Source organism: Aureobasidium melanogenum (assembly GCF_000721775.1).
Source record: "Aureobasidium melanogenum CBS 110374 unplaced genomic scaffold scaffold_14, whole genome shotgun sequence".
Taxonomy (NCBI): Eukaryota; Fungi; Ascomycota; class Dothideomycetes; order Dothideales; family Saccotheciaceae; genus Aureobasidium; species Aureobasidium melanogenum.
The window spans coordinates 61,017-74,492 of NW_024470066.1; the positions used below are offsets into that span (position 1 = coordinate 61,017).

The 13,476-nt window shown below is 50.4% G+C and overlaps 9 protein-coding genes across 9 annotated transcripts; 4 read left to right on the forward strand and 5 right to left on the reverse strand.

Moving 5' to 3' along the window:
- Positions 1-43: 43 nt before the first annotated feature.
- M437DRAFT_76206 (uncharacterized protein) lies at positions 44-1,333 on the reverse strand (the record flags this gene model as incomplete). Its single annotated transcript, XM_041026581.1, has 1 exon — positions 44-1,333. One exon carries the CDS (start codon positions 1,331-1,333, stop codon positions 44-46), a length of 1,290 nt encoding a protein of 429 aa, XP_040878556.1.
- Positions 1,334-1,696: 363 nt separating this feature from the next.
- Positions 1,697-3,137, forward strand: M437DRAFT_76207 (uncharacterized protein; the record flags this gene model as incomplete). The annotated part of the gene is made up of 3 exons (XM_041026582.1): positions 1,697-1,748; positions 1,805-1,878; positions 1,932-3,137. 3 exons carry the CDS (start codon positions 1,697-1,699, stop codon positions 3,135-3,137), a joined length of 1,332 nt encoding a protein of 443 aa, XP_040878557.1.
- A 118-nt stretch (positions 3,138-3,255) lies between these two features.
- On the reverse strand, positions 3,256-3,764 carry M437DRAFT_51116 (uncharacterized protein; the record flags this gene model as incomplete). The annotated part of the gene is made up of 2 exons (XM_041022129.1): positions 3,256-3,565; positions 3,595-3,764. 2 exons carry the CDS (start codon positions 3,762-3,764, stop codon positions 3,256-3,258), a joined length of 480 nt encoding a protein of 159 aa, XP_040878558.1.
- Positions 3,765-4,034: 270 nt separating this feature from the next.
- M437DRAFT_51050 (rhomboid-domain-containing protein) lies at positions 4,035-5,899 on the forward strand (the record flags this gene model as incomplete). The annotated part of the gene is made up of 3 exons (XM_041022119.1): positions 4,035-5,364; positions 5,422-5,596; positions 5,653-5,899. The coding sequence occupies 3 exons, from the start codon at positions 4,035-4,037 to the stop codon at positions 5,897-5,899; spliced, it is 1,752 nt and encodes a 583-aa protein (XP_040878559.1).
- A 1,188-nt stretch (positions 5,900-7,087) lies between these two features.
- On the forward strand, positions 7,088-9,091 carry M437DRAFT_67005 (uncharacterized protein; the record flags this gene model as incomplete). The annotated part of the gene is made up of 4 exons (XM_041024870.1): positions 7,088-7,272; positions 7,331-7,689; positions 7,746-7,921; positions 7,976-9,091. 4 exons carry the CDS (start codon positions 7,088-7,090, stop codon positions 9,089-9,091), a joined length of 1,836 nt encoding a protein of 611 aa, XP_040878560.1.
- Positions 9,092-9,238: 147 nt separating this feature from the next.
- M437DRAFT_33950 (uncharacterized protein) lies at positions 9,239-9,646 on the reverse strand (the record flags this gene model as incomplete). The annotated part of the gene is made up of 1 exon (XM_041019263.1): positions 9,239-9,646. A coding segment is annotated over one exon (408 nt), but the record flags the coding sequence as incomplete, so codon positions are not given.
- An 8-nt stretch (positions 9,647-9,654) lies between these two features.
- Positions 9,655-10,511, reverse strand: M437DRAFT_67006 (uncharacterized protein; the record flags this gene model as incomplete). Its single annotated transcript, XM_041024871.1, has 3 exons — positions 9,655-9,797; positions 9,838-10,365; positions 10,415-10,511. The coding sequence occupies 3 exons, from the start codon at positions 10,509-10,511 to the stop codon at positions 9,655-9,657; spliced, it is 768 nt and encodes a 255-aa protein (XP_040878562.1).
- A 783-nt stretch (positions 10,512-11,294) lies between these two features.
- Positions 11,295-11,825, forward strand: M437DRAFT_51424 (cytochrome b5; the record flags this gene model as incomplete). The annotated part of the gene is made up of 4 exons (XM_041022178.1): positions 11,295-11,385; positions 11,448-11,485; positions 11,532-11,589; positions 11,644-11,825. 4 exons carry the CDS (start codon positions 11,295-11,297, stop codon positions 11,823-11,825), a joined length of 369 nt encoding a protein of 122 aa, XP_040878563.1.
- A 1,281-nt stretch (positions 11,826-13,106) lies between these two features.
- M437DRAFT_51613 (uncharacterized protein) lies at positions 13,107-13,307 on the reverse strand (the record flags this gene model as incomplete). The annotated part of the gene is made up of 1 exon (XM_041022210.1): positions 13,107-13,307. One exon carries the CDS (start codon positions 13,305-13,307, stop codon positions 13,107-13,109), a length of 201 nt encoding a protein of 66 aa, XP_040878564.1.
- Positions 13,308-13,476: the final 169 nt, after the last annotated feature.

The following is a 13,476-nucleotide window of genomic DNA, read 5'->3' on the forward strand; positions in this document are numbered from 1 at the left end:
TTCTGTACAATCATCCTAGCTGACAATTTGCGTCAGATGTTTTCTACTCCATGCCATCCATCAGCTCAACACGATCGAGCATCATTCCCCTCAAACCACAGAACTCCTTGAGGTAGTCCCATTCCTCACCTTCTTCTTCTCCCCACTTTTCTGTGCTTGCGAAGCCCCAAGCCTGGGAGAGCTTGTCAAGGGCGGCTCGTTCTTCTTCGCGTACCCAACGTTCCCACAATGGCACACCTGGAGCCCAGGTAACTCTGACCATTTGGTCATTGGCAGTGGTCAAGGCAACGTAGCCAATACTGCCAACACATACACTATAAGTCATCATAGCGGCCATGGCGATATTAGTGGCCATTGCAGGATCCATTGTGTTCTGGTAGTCACTGAAGCGTGTTGCAAGTGTATAAGCGGCAGGTGGAGTCAGCAGGAAGCCAGTCAATGGGAAGAGAGCACTTCGCAAGAACTTGGAGCGCTTGTATGCTGTTGTACAGTATGTAGCATCAATGGTGGCCAGGGCAAGAGACAGATCGCGACTGGCGATTGCAGCGTCGATAGCCATGTCAGCCACGGCAGGTTGTACGGCAGCAGCAGGCTTATCGGGGTTGGGGTTGTCGTAGGTGACGAGATCAGCTTTGCTGGAAGGCCGCGGTACTGGCTTCTCACGGTATAGGGTGAAGACGGCTGGGAAGGACTCTGGACGTTTCAATAGAGACTGCAGATCGACGTAGAGCTTCAGGATGCTAGGGGTAATGAAGACGGGACCATAGAGGAGCATGTCAAAGGCATTGGTGGTCAGAGCATCCATAAGGCGTATCCTTGTGATGGAGGGTTTTGAGGAAGCGTCGAGGTTGCTTAGTAGCGCAGAAGTGGCTGTCTTCTCCGACTGAGTTGTTGTTGGCTTTTGCTGAATATCTTTGGTGCTGACCAGCTTCCGAGCCATGAGATTGTACTCGGTCAGGACATGGACGACGTCTTCTTCTGTTGGAAGGGCCGGGTGCTCGAGAACAGTCTTGGCCAGTTTTTGAACTCGAGCGTTGTATTCAGACAAGTCTTTTTGTGATATTTCGGTTGGTGGAGAGGCAGTGGCAGCAGGAAGTTCATCTTCAGTCGAGACGGCAGATGATGCGAGCCATCTGCGCAATTGGTGACTCGAGGCATGCCTTGATCCGAGGGTCCTATGGCGGGTTTGCGTGTGTGTAGAGGTGGACGAGATGGGACGAGATTGCTGGATAAGTCGGGCGGAAGAAGTCCATGGTGCAGCAGCTTGTCGCGTGCCAGCCTGGCGACAGAAGTGGCATAGGGAAGCGGATCGAGGTGGAACAAAGGCCTTCATGTTTGGTTTGTGTCGGCGACTGGTCAATGCCTGCCTGTCGCAACTTCCAAAGTTCGAGTGATCTTCTACAGTATGTTCTTAGGGTTCGGGCCGAGACTTGCGAGTGACGACGCCGTGCTCAGCCATCATTCAGTTCATCGAGTGGGCACAATTCCACCCTCCACCAACCACCACATACACATACCCACCACAAATCACCTCGACGAAAACGCCACGCCCGCACCTCCTCTGGTCGTCTATCCATACTCGACGTCTCCATTCGACTTGGTTCCCTCCATATCTCTGCCAGCGCGCGCGCCTGCCTGCTGTCTCCCGTCACGCGCCCGCGCATTCTGTCCGTCTTGAGTGCCCAAGGCTACCATAATGCCGCCTCCACCACCCCCTCCGCCCCCAATGCCGCCCGGCATGTCAGGTGGTAAGCATAAGTCTATCATAATACTCGTTGTCACCTGCGCTGACTGCGTTGCCCAGGCCCACCACCTCCCCCTCCACCACCACCCGGAGGCTTGCCCAGTAGACCCCCCGCTGCTGCTGCCAAAGGTCGAGTATGTGCCGCAAAAAGTCGACACCCATCTCATTCTCAACTAACACACTCTAGGGCGCTTTGCTAGGAGACATCACAAAAGGCACCAAGCTCAAGAAGGTCACCCAGGTCAATGATCGTTCTGCTCCCATCCTCGGAAATGAAAAGAAGTCGTCAGGTCCCGTCGCTATGGGTGCTCCCCCAGTACCAGGAATGCTCAAACCACCCGGAGGCTCTGCTCCTCCACCTCCTTCCGGCGGCAATAGAGATCGTGCCTCGAGCGATGCAGGAGCTGCTCCCCCTCAATTGGGAGGCCTTTTCGCTGGCGGCATGCCCAAACTACGCAAGTCAGGTGGCGTCAAGACTGGTGCAGATGAGGATTCGTCATATTTGGGAGGTTCGGATGCTCCATCTCGTCCCGTTTCTGCCGCACCAAAACCTCCAGGTGCTCCTCCTCGCCCCGCCAGTTCTGCTCCGCCAGTCCCCCCACCAGCTCCCCCAATGGCACCACCACCAAATCCTGCTGTATCCGCCCTTAGAAACAGCGTGCGACCCGGACCACAGACTACAAGCTCCTCGCCAGCTGTACCATCCAAACCCAAACCTCCAATTGGCAAGAAACCGCCCATGCCGCCTCCATCTTCGCGCAAACCCTCGGGCAACATTCCACCTCCTCCATCTTCTGCCTCGCCAGCCCCTCCAGCCGCCCCTCCATTGCCCCCGTCCTCAGCCCCTAGGCCACCACCGCCTCCTCCTTCGATTAGCGCACCACCACCACCCATGAGCAATGCCCCATCCTTGGCCGAAACAGCTGCGCGCAACGCATTTGGCCGAGCCTCGCCTGCCGCTCCTCCACCACCACCACCTCCTCCACCAGCCAGTGCTACGCCTCGGAGGTCGCCTGCACCTGCACCACCACCGCCTCCGCCTGCCGCCGCGCCTTCACCACCCAGACCACCAATTGCAGCACCTAGTCCACCAGTCGCAGCGCCTTCACCACCTCCCTCGGCACCACCTACACGACCTCACGCAGGTTCCATCTCACGTTCAACCCTGGATGCCTCATCTTACACATTGAGCAATGGAGCAAAATCACCAAGTATGTCACAAGGAACAGGCGGGAGCAGGATGGGAGGAGGGCGCATCACGATCGAAGACACCCGCTTCAAGTTCCAGCCTGATGAGACGCTTCCCAAGCCGCGAGAATTCTCGGGAGTCACAAAAATGTACCGGGCGGGGAGAGGCAGTACGGTGCCGTTAGATCTTGCGGCTTTCGAATAGTTTTGAGCATGTTCATAGAGGAAGACGTGTGTGTTTAGGACAATCAGAGTAAAGGTGTAAGATTGTTCAAGCATGGGGGTATCGTACAGAAAGAGAAATGCGAATCTCGACGTCGGCTTCAGAGATGAAGGCCTTCTTCTTCCTGAACGTCTTGTGTGTCTTGGGCCAGCCTTGCCTCAAGTTGTGCTCTGAGCTGATCGTCTGTCAAGCGTCCGCTTCGAGGTTGTGATTGTGTTGTAGTTGTGGATGCAGAGTCGCCGTTGACCATTCTCTCGCTGACCTGACGATCTTCGACTTCGGCTTCTGACCATCTCATGCCTCTCTTCTCGACTTCGGCTCGTAGCAGGTCGATGCGTTCGTTCATGCGGCTGATGACAACGAGGTTCTCGTACATGGCGTCTTTGCAATCTTCACCATCTACATCAGAGCTAGTCATTCAGAGTAAGTAAAAGTTGACTTACCTTGATCACCTTCGTCGGCAAAGGGGACCATCTGCTCGTTAGAATATCTCAGATGGTTCATGTTGTTGCGCAATTCAGCAACTTTGGAGTGCAGTGCGTCAAGGGGCAGCGACTCGAGAGCTTCAGCGAATCTGGCTCGGTCGATAGGTAGTGCTTCGTGCGACATGACGACTGGTTGAGCTCGGTGTGTAGTGAGTGTGACTAGTAGGAGACAGCAGGTGATCATTATTCATCCCAGGCAAACACGACCATGACGCCGCTTCCATGTGGTCCGAGCACCGCCGAACTCCGCAATTCATCATGGTCCATTTTGTCGTCGACGACATGATGTTTGTGTCTTTGTTTTTTCAATATCTGCCTTGGATCGCGTGTCTCGCAATTCTGCGTGGTTGCTGTGTATGATTGATACGCCATGAACCATGCTCGTCCGGTGGTGATGCGGGCTTCATGTTCGACATCTTCATCACCTTTTGCGCCATCTTCTCTAGCATCTGTCCTCGCTCGTACCGAGGCTCGCAGCCACTTACAATCGCTTCTACGCTCTCGATTCACGTTAGCTTCTGGTTTGCGCAACTTCTCCGCCTGTACGACCTTCTCGGCTCGTAATCGCTTCATCCCAAGACCGCCTCCTGTTGTCCAGAAGACTGGCCGGGGTTCGCAAGATGGCCAGAAAGTAACCCGCAGACGTAGGGATCTTCCCACTTGGAGAGACTACGATCCAGAAATTGGCATACCCCTGCCCTCAGGAGAACTCGATCAAGCCACCATCGCGGAAATTTTTGGCCCAGATATGCATTGCGACGATGGCAACCATATCCTGCGGCTAATGCATTACCGTAGACTCTCAGGCAGTCTCATTGATATAGGTATTGACTTTCCGAGAGAATCGGGAATTTCACCCGAGATGGCTACTAAGGCTCTGGAATACATCAGAACGCTGGATCCTGCCTTTGATGAGAACGAGGCCGGTGCTGCTTGGGCAGAGTCAGAGATCATGAAAGTGGAGCAACAGTACATGGCACGCGCTGAAAGGCTAGGTATCTACAAGCGTACCGACGATAGCCAGCCAGACGATTCACAACAATCTGCCAGCTCTTCCAATATATATGGAGAGAGTGCTTTGGACCAACTCAGAAAAGCGAACAAAGCAAGATGGATGGAAGAAGATAGAAAGAAGGAGGAAGCCAAGAAGCAACAGGAAGCAGAACGACTTGCTACTCTCAAGGCCGAGGCCAAGGATAACAACTCTGGAGTTGAAACAAGAGAGGAAACAAAGGAGGAACCGGGGAAAATTTTCAGTCCCTTCGACGAGATTGCTCTTGCACAGCCTACCCAGAAGGCTTGGTTAGAGCCCGTGGAGCGCAAGCCTTGGGTCAAGTACTATGAAGAGCAAGCAACTATCATCAAGGACAACAAGATTCCTGATCTCTCTACCCTCCGCCGATTAGGCCCGTCCGCTTTGGTTCTTTTGGTTGTTCTCGCTGGTTGCTGGATGCTTGAGGAAACATATAACCCTCCTCCAAGATCAGCGAGGATGTTCCCTGATGTACCGCCAGCTATTGCTACCCTCGGGGCCATCACCGCCATCAATCTTGCCGTGTTCGTCGCTTGGAGGATTCCGCCGTTATGGAGAACCATGAACAAGACTTTTCAGGTCACTGCGGCATATCCATTCGCCATTGGAACTCTTGGTGCACAGTTCAGTCATCAAAGCTTCCGTCACCTGTTCGTCAACATGGTCATGCTGTGGCCTTTTGGTTGGATTCGTAAGGATTGGGCCATGCACCGCTTTAGCTACATGACACTAACTCAATGACATGCAGTACACGATGATGTAGGAAGAGGTACCTTCCTAGCTATATACCTTGCTTGTGGTACTGTGGGCACGTATGGCTCCTTGGCCTTCAATGTGCTCGCCAAGCGTTGGATGAACTACAGCTTCGGTTCATCTACTGCCGTCATCGGCACCATGGCCGCAGCCTGTCTGGTCAGAGCAAAGTAAGCGATTTCTACCCTTGAATATCTGGCAGTCTCACTAATCACTTGTGCCACAGCAACAACGTGACAGTGCTCGGCTATGAGATCCCAGACATCACTGGTCTGACTGTTCTGGGCATGATCGCTGGATTCGAAATCTTGAGAGCATGGCGCGGCAAGAACACCAGAATTGATTATCCTGGACATCTTTCCGGACTTGCAACAGGCGTGCTCGCGGGTCTCTATGTCCGCTCGAAGACTCCTGCCACATTGATGACTCGTAAAGAGTTCACGTCCGTGCAAACTGAGGACCCCACCGACTAAGAAGGTTGGTTGTGTACTAGTCAGAGGCTCAAATGCTACAAGTCATTGCGCTCCAAGCTCCGCCCCTCTCGCAACCATGCAGTGCGAGGCCTACGCTACTAGCATGCTCGGGCATCTCTAAACGCCATCTGCCTCAAATCAGCCAATAATATGTGATTGTCAAGGCATATCGTCTAGTTTTCTTTCGGCTATAATGTACAGATACGCGGCTATGCTAAGCGACTCGTCAATCAGGAAGGCAAGGAATATGTACGAATATTGATTGTAACCATATACCAAGTTAATTCAACACTGTACGAGAGCTTGGGCTTTTTCTGCCTGGGCAGCAAATCCAAAGATGAGCCTCACTGCTCGGCCGTGAACTTTTGTGGGTCTCCTCATCTCGGAAAGGCAGAACCATCAACCGTCACTGACTGTCATCTCTAGCCGACGGCAATACGAATCTTGCATTGACGAACGCCTGAAAAATCATGACGGGCACCGTATCGGGGTTCACTGTCTGAAACTGATATGCTTTGCGTTCAATGGCTTGGCATTGATTGGATCGTAGTCGCAACGGAGTTTTGCTTCGAACATCAACTTGCAAGGACAAAACTCTCAACTCTGGACTACCAAAACGTAGTAAAGATAGGGCACTGGATTCAGTACATTATACTCCATCTTCAATAAGACGAATTCTTTGGAAATGTATTAAATATATTGACTGCACTGTCTTTACCTCCTCCTCCCTTTAACTCGGCCTCGAGGAAGTCTGAGAGTGGGAGGCGTCAAGCCCTTCTGCAGCCCCACACATTCATCAAGCCAACGGGCCGGTCTGTGCGCCGCCCCATTTCATCACCGCGAAGGATAATCACCACGCAAAAGGATAAATCATCAAAGGATTATAACCTCTCGTGGCTTCGCGCCTCTCAACTCAGACCATGCTTCGGTCGTCATATACTTTATCTTTGTGCTATCCCTTTTTAATTTTGTTCAAGACGCGCCTGTTGACCTGTTGATTCCTCTTGCCTTTTGTACTATCCTAATACTACAGGAAAAACAAACATCTTCCTCCAAAAACACAACCTCGGCAAGAGCAATCCGTCGATACCTGGAAAGCATTTTCAAGCAGGCTGGCAGGATCTTCTTATCAGCATTCTCTCTATCTATCGAGTGTTGGACACATCTGGATAATTGACACAACCTGCTATGGATGCCAAACAGGATCCCTACACCTGGGAAGGTGCAACTGGATGGCGGCAATATCGAATGCTAAGACCAGGCCGTGGAATGTACCACGACGTCAAAAGACGACTACCATACTACTGGAGCGATATCACAGATGCTGTGACATATAGAACATTCGCCGCTACAGTTCGAATGTACTTTGTCAAGTATGCCTCAAGTTAACATCAGAAAACAATGACATCAAGACTAATGATCTATCACAAGTCTATTACCAGCGTTAGCATTCTTGCTAGACATGAACCGTCATACAGATGGCTTCTTCGGTGTGAATGAGGCATTGTTCTCTTCTGCACTTGCAGCAATCGTGTTTAGCACTCTGGCTGCCCAACCACTAACGATCGTCGGCATTACTGGACTGATATCCCTTTTCAACTATACCATCTACGATATTGCCGTAAAGCAGGGTATTCGCGACCTGTATCCGGAGTTTCTGGCCTGGGTTGCCATCTGGGCAGCAATCACTCATTGGATAGCATCATTTGGCAACCTTTGTGATTACATGCGATTCATTACCGATTTCTCAAGTAATGCTTTCGGCATGTATGTCGGTATCATCTATATGAGTAAGTCATACCGCCAATACGTATGCCGACGTTTGCACATGCTGAACCTTCTGCAGTCAAGGGTGTCCAAGAACTCATTGCTCAATTCTACGAGAGCACACATACGGCCGGCTTCCTTAGCATTGTTGTCGCACTGTGCTATTGGTTCACAGTCTATGCATTGGAAATGCTTCCACACACCATTGTCTTTACTCCAGTCACTCGCAAGATTCTGTCTGACTACGCATATCCCGTAAGTCATTTACTTCATACCAATTTCAAACAAGCCTAACAAGCATTCTTCTAGATCGCCACCCTATTCTGGACTGGCTTTGTGCACATTCCAGGAACCATCAAATCAGCAGACGTGCTCACGTTGCCTATCACTAAAGCATTCTACCCCTCAACTAACCGCAGCTGGTTGATTCATTTCTGGGATCTTCCCGTCAAGTGGATCTTTGTCGCTTTGCCCATTGGCATACTTGTGACCTTGTTGTTCTACTATGACCACAACGTCAGCAGTATCAATGCTCAAGCAAGACAATATCCTCTCAAGAAGCCCGCTGGATTCCATTGGGACTTTGCTCTCCTGGGTGTCACATGTTTTATCGCTGGTATCATTGGAATTCCTATGCCCAACGGTCTGGTCCCTCAAGCTCCTGTCCACACAGACTCTTTGACCGAGTACAAGGACAAACTCGTCATCAGTCACGAAACCGAGGATAACAATGGTCAGCCCATGGAGCGCAGGAAGAAGATCTTTGTCGCCGAGGCGGTAGTTGAGCAACGCATCAGTCATTTCCTAATGGGCCTCGGCATCGTAGGCACAATGACCGGTCCTCTCCTCATTGTGCTGCACACGATGCCCCGCTGTCTCTTCTGTGGTGTCTTCTTCGTTGTCGGTTGGGGCTCAATTGAAGGCAACGGCATGACGCAAAAACTCCTTTTCCTCATCAAGGAACACCGTTTCATCGATCCATCCGAGCCACTCTTACAGGTTTCGAGGAGAAAGATTATGCTCTTCCTTCTTCTCCAGATCCTGGGTGTTGGTTTCAGCGTCGCCATCTCGCAGACTATTGGCGCTATCGGGTTCCCTGTCATCATTATATCGCTTATTCCTCTGCGCTGGTCGCTGATGCCACACTTCTTTACGCGCAGAGAACTGGAGATCATGGATGCACTCACCGCGGATTCTGATGTCGTGCTGTGCAGTTTTGGTGGTAAACCTGTTATGCCCGAAGTTGCACTAGAAAGAAAGAGACGAGGTTTCACTGCTGAGGAAGAGGGAGATAGTGGGCATATGAGTGATAAAGAAAAGGACAGTTCCACTCCAGGAGAGGAGAGTCCTGAGCTGAGGAGGAGGTTAGAATTAGAGCAGTCGGGTCGTGGAAATGGGCCTTACACTGCTGGTAAGCATGATTAGATGGTTTGCATTTCAAAGATTTACACGCAAAAGTAATCTAATAGGAGGTTGAAAGTGGCGTATATACATATATTATCGTCATCAACAAAGCACCGAGATGACATTCGGATCATATCTCATCCCTTCATCGTACCTGTTTTCGAAAGACACATCTACACCAGTCTCAACACCCTGAGCTACTAAGGCGTTGGATAGCACGTCAGGATTCCATTGATCCCAAACAAGCGCAGGCTTTTGGGAGACCAGAAGCTTCAATGTCTCAAGCACGGGCGTACATGCAAGTCGGCTATGCAGGAAACTGGAAATGACTCGGATAAGACCTTCCTCATCAAGCAGGGGCTCAGTTCCTGGACAATCTTCGGCTGGAAATTCAAACCCATCAAGGTTGATCCAGAGACACATCAGAGTCTTGGGCAGCACGACTCCCAGATTCACAATTGCGATTGAATTGAGCCTCACCTCCCAATTCCCATCCATCTCCCATGTGCGAGCGTCTATCAGTACTCGTATAGGTACATGTAACATCATCAGCCTTGGAAAGTTGTTAAATGTTAGCTGACCAACTACGTTGCCCCGATAGTCGTTCCAGGATCCCGAAGACCAGTGGAGTTTTCCCAGATGCAAGTATAGGGTTTCAAGAGTCGATTTGACGGACGATAGTGCCTGTTGGAGTGGAAGATCAACACGTCCCTCTTCTCGGGACGCACTATCTTTTGTAGTCGTCCAAATATCATGTTTCAGCGTACGCAGTTTCGGACACCCCTTCAGTATATGAGCTAATTTCCGTTCATTCAAGAATGTGAGGGCAACCTCGAGCGACTCAAGATTTGTAGTCAATGGGATCAAGCCCTCGAATGGCCATCTGAAGCACATGTTTTCAGGAGGTTTCGGCACATTTAGCGAGAGATGATGAACGTTGGGCAGATTGAAGAACAAAAGTGGATGGTGCAAACCTGCAGAATGATCCAAGGGTACTCGACCTGGCCCGATGTAAACCTCATCCCGAAAGGTGCCTATCGAAGCCGTAGTCAGGCGTGTCAACTGTCGCATGGTTGACTCTCCAATGTATGAAAATAACCGCGAAAATTCTGCGCCAATTTCGACATTCTCGAGCCTTTCAAGGTATACGAGCAGAAAGGCAGCGAAAGCACTTGGACAGCCTTGGTCCAGATCCTCCATCCATCGTTCTGTGGGACACACTGTTGCGGGACACTCTCGCAGTACGAGTTGTACTCGATCGCGGTCGTGATTCGAGCGCTCAGTCTGTTCAGCATCTGTCCATATCGACGAGGGAATGGCACCAACGAGACAAAGACAACGTACGCGACTGGCTCGCACTGGTGAGTGTACCAAGGTTCTCACGAGCAGATACAGAGATGTATACGTGCTGAAAGGACTTGATGACACCTCTTTCAAGCATGGGGGATGAGGTCGACCTTTGTAACAATATTGTGAGTGATTGCTGTGCTTGCACACACCGGCGCTTTCGCAAGGGCAAGGGCTAGGGTGAGATGGGCGATAGAAACGGCGATGATTGTGACTGCAGAGGTATCTCGTGCGGCGGCAGACGTTTTATATCTCGATACAAGAATGGCGTCACAGAGGCGTGCCAGTCTCTGGAGACAAGCGGCAACACGGGTAGACACTCCTTCGGTTTATAGGATAAGACTTGTTGGAAGAGCTCTTCGTGCAGGTCGACATGGCCGAAGCTAGGCATGGTTGCTGAAAGCGTTGTCGTGGAAGGAACGAAACTCTCTGGGTACCAAAACAAGACTCGACACGAACAAGTCCAGTACGCTACTTCCGCATCACTGAATTGACTGTGAGGAGTCGAGACATGATTTGCACAACTGGGAGCTGACAGATCTTGTGGGCAGGCCGGGACGCCTTACTTCATAGGATCGAGCAGGGTGGCCTGAGCAGCTGAATTATTCAGACACATCATATTCAGTTTCCACTATCGTGTTGTGCAAGCTCTTCTTCTGAGCAATTTGCAACTGCCAAAGGTTTTCATCTCATCGGAACAGGAATTTGGAAAGTCATCAAGTCTTGCATCGAATAAAGAAAGAACCTCGGTCAACAGCGCCAAGCCGCCACATCCCCGACTTCACTTTGTATCATTGAGCATCAAAACAACATCAAGTCCTGACCAATCTTGAGGAAAGACATCCAGGAAAGATTACATCCGAAAGACATCTTCGCCATGTCTGGAAAATTTGAGCCAAAGCAAAAGGTCGAGCTTGACCCGCCCAAGGATGATCCTATCAGTCTGGACTACCTTTCGAAATGCGATGGTATGCTACTGATAAGGCTATAACTCTCTGTGTTAAGTTCATTTGCTAACAATCGATTGAAGGTACTCACGAGGGCTACCCAACATATGTGGCCATCAAGGTAGAGCTCGACAGTGCAAAACGCTATTAAAGCTGACATGTGAAAGGGAACTGTTTTCGACGTGACTGGCAACAAGGCCTATGAACCAGGAGCTTCATACTCAGGTATCATGTTCAATTAAAGTATCAGAAAAACTCTTTGCTGATTTATTCTCACAGTCTTTGCCGGCAAGGATGCGTCCAGAGCTCTCGCACAGTCCTCGTTGAAGAAGGAGGAGTGCCGACCCGAGTGGGAAGATCTCAAGCCAGAACACAAGAAAGTGCTTGACGACTGGTTCACTTTCTTCAGCAAGCGTTACAACATCAAGGGCAAGGTCGTCACAGGTAATTCAAGCTTGTAATTCGCTGCTGATAATGAAGAATTACTCCTCAACATGAAAGGCAATTAACAAGACATATGCTTCATTGAACACTGGTTCCCCTGCTCAAGACCAAGACGTGCCTCGAATAATTGTATTGGTAACCGTCAACCCCAAAGACCGCTACCTTGTGACACAATACAAGGCTAAACTCCCTCACCCGAACATCAACCAAGCATTCAAGAGTCCGTTGCACACACACAGGACCTGCCTAGATCATATTCAGGACTTGAACCCTTTTCAAAAGTCAGCATGGATAACTTGAAGGAAGACTCAAACTCATTAACTTACCATTAACATTGACGGCACCAAGCTGCGACTCTTCCGGAGCAATTTGGACAGCTCCTTCTCATCCTCAGATGCTTGCCGATACGCCTGACCAGCTTACACTCTGCGTATGCAGCCCATCTGCACGCCTGCTCGAGCTTCTTTGCATCGTGTCCGCAGCTGTAGTGGACCGCGTTCCAAGTACACATTTTCTCGAGTTGTGCTTGCTTGTATAGAGCTTTCTAGACGAGAATTCAATCTGAGGTACCGCAGTGAGTCACTCTGATTTGGACTGGTGATTTTCTCAACGCGAACCAGCAAATGTGGCCTTTTGTTTCGAAGTGCAGATGTGGTGAAAAAACGAAAGAGAATAGAACCAAGAGGTGATATGCTATATACTGACAACGAATTGCTGAAACCCAGATACAGGAAACAATTTCTGATCGACCAGAATCAGAACTTGCGGGCTGTTTTGGGCCCCAAATTCAGGTTCTACAACCTGACCATTCTGAAGGATTGGCATTCGCTGAAAAGATCTGCTGCTGCAAGCCGTGAAATGCTGGCAACAACAAGACCGCACACTCGCACAAGGAAAGCAATTCGCCTCCCTCACGATGCACAACACATACGGATGTGACAATCTGCTCGATCTAGAGACTTGCATGTCCACATATATCCAGTACAAATGACAACGCATTCGAAAATTCGAGTATGGCGAGGGACTATCCCATTCTTCAAAAATTGATTGGAAGAACAAGTTTCATAAACTTCATTGCAACCGAATACTTTTCATACCAAGGGCGGCCAGCGACTCGGTATCTACATGCAACACTTTTGTCCGTACCCACCAGCCAATTACTTCCTTCACCTTTTGTGCGCCTTGTCTCTTCCATTTCATGCCAGTCAAGCTCAAGTCAACAAGTAAAATTTCCGCGAGGACCAATGTTTCTCCGCAACCCCCTGCGCCATCCTTGACCATACCAAGAATTCTTTTCATTAACGAGCATGACCATAAGCTCTCTGTCTGGCATAGTACGCACAGTTGCGACAATACTCGGTAGGGTTCGACCACTCTCTCTTGACGGACCAGGCACCGAAGCATTGGTGGTTAGGGTCGTTGCGGGCGAAGTGGCAGTGTTTGATCAAGCGGCGAACGGTGTGCCCGCAACCATAGTGGATGTTCTCGTACTGGCACATCTCGGATGTCGCTGTTTTTGATTCAGAGAACGCTTGGAAGAATGGTCGAGAGCATCGAGGACTTACTTGGGTAGCTTGGTTGAGAGATTGGTGATACGGTAGATGGAGACCAAAGGCGGCAGTTCTGTGATCCTGCGGGAGTGTCGTTGGCAGCGGGAAGTGTTATGGA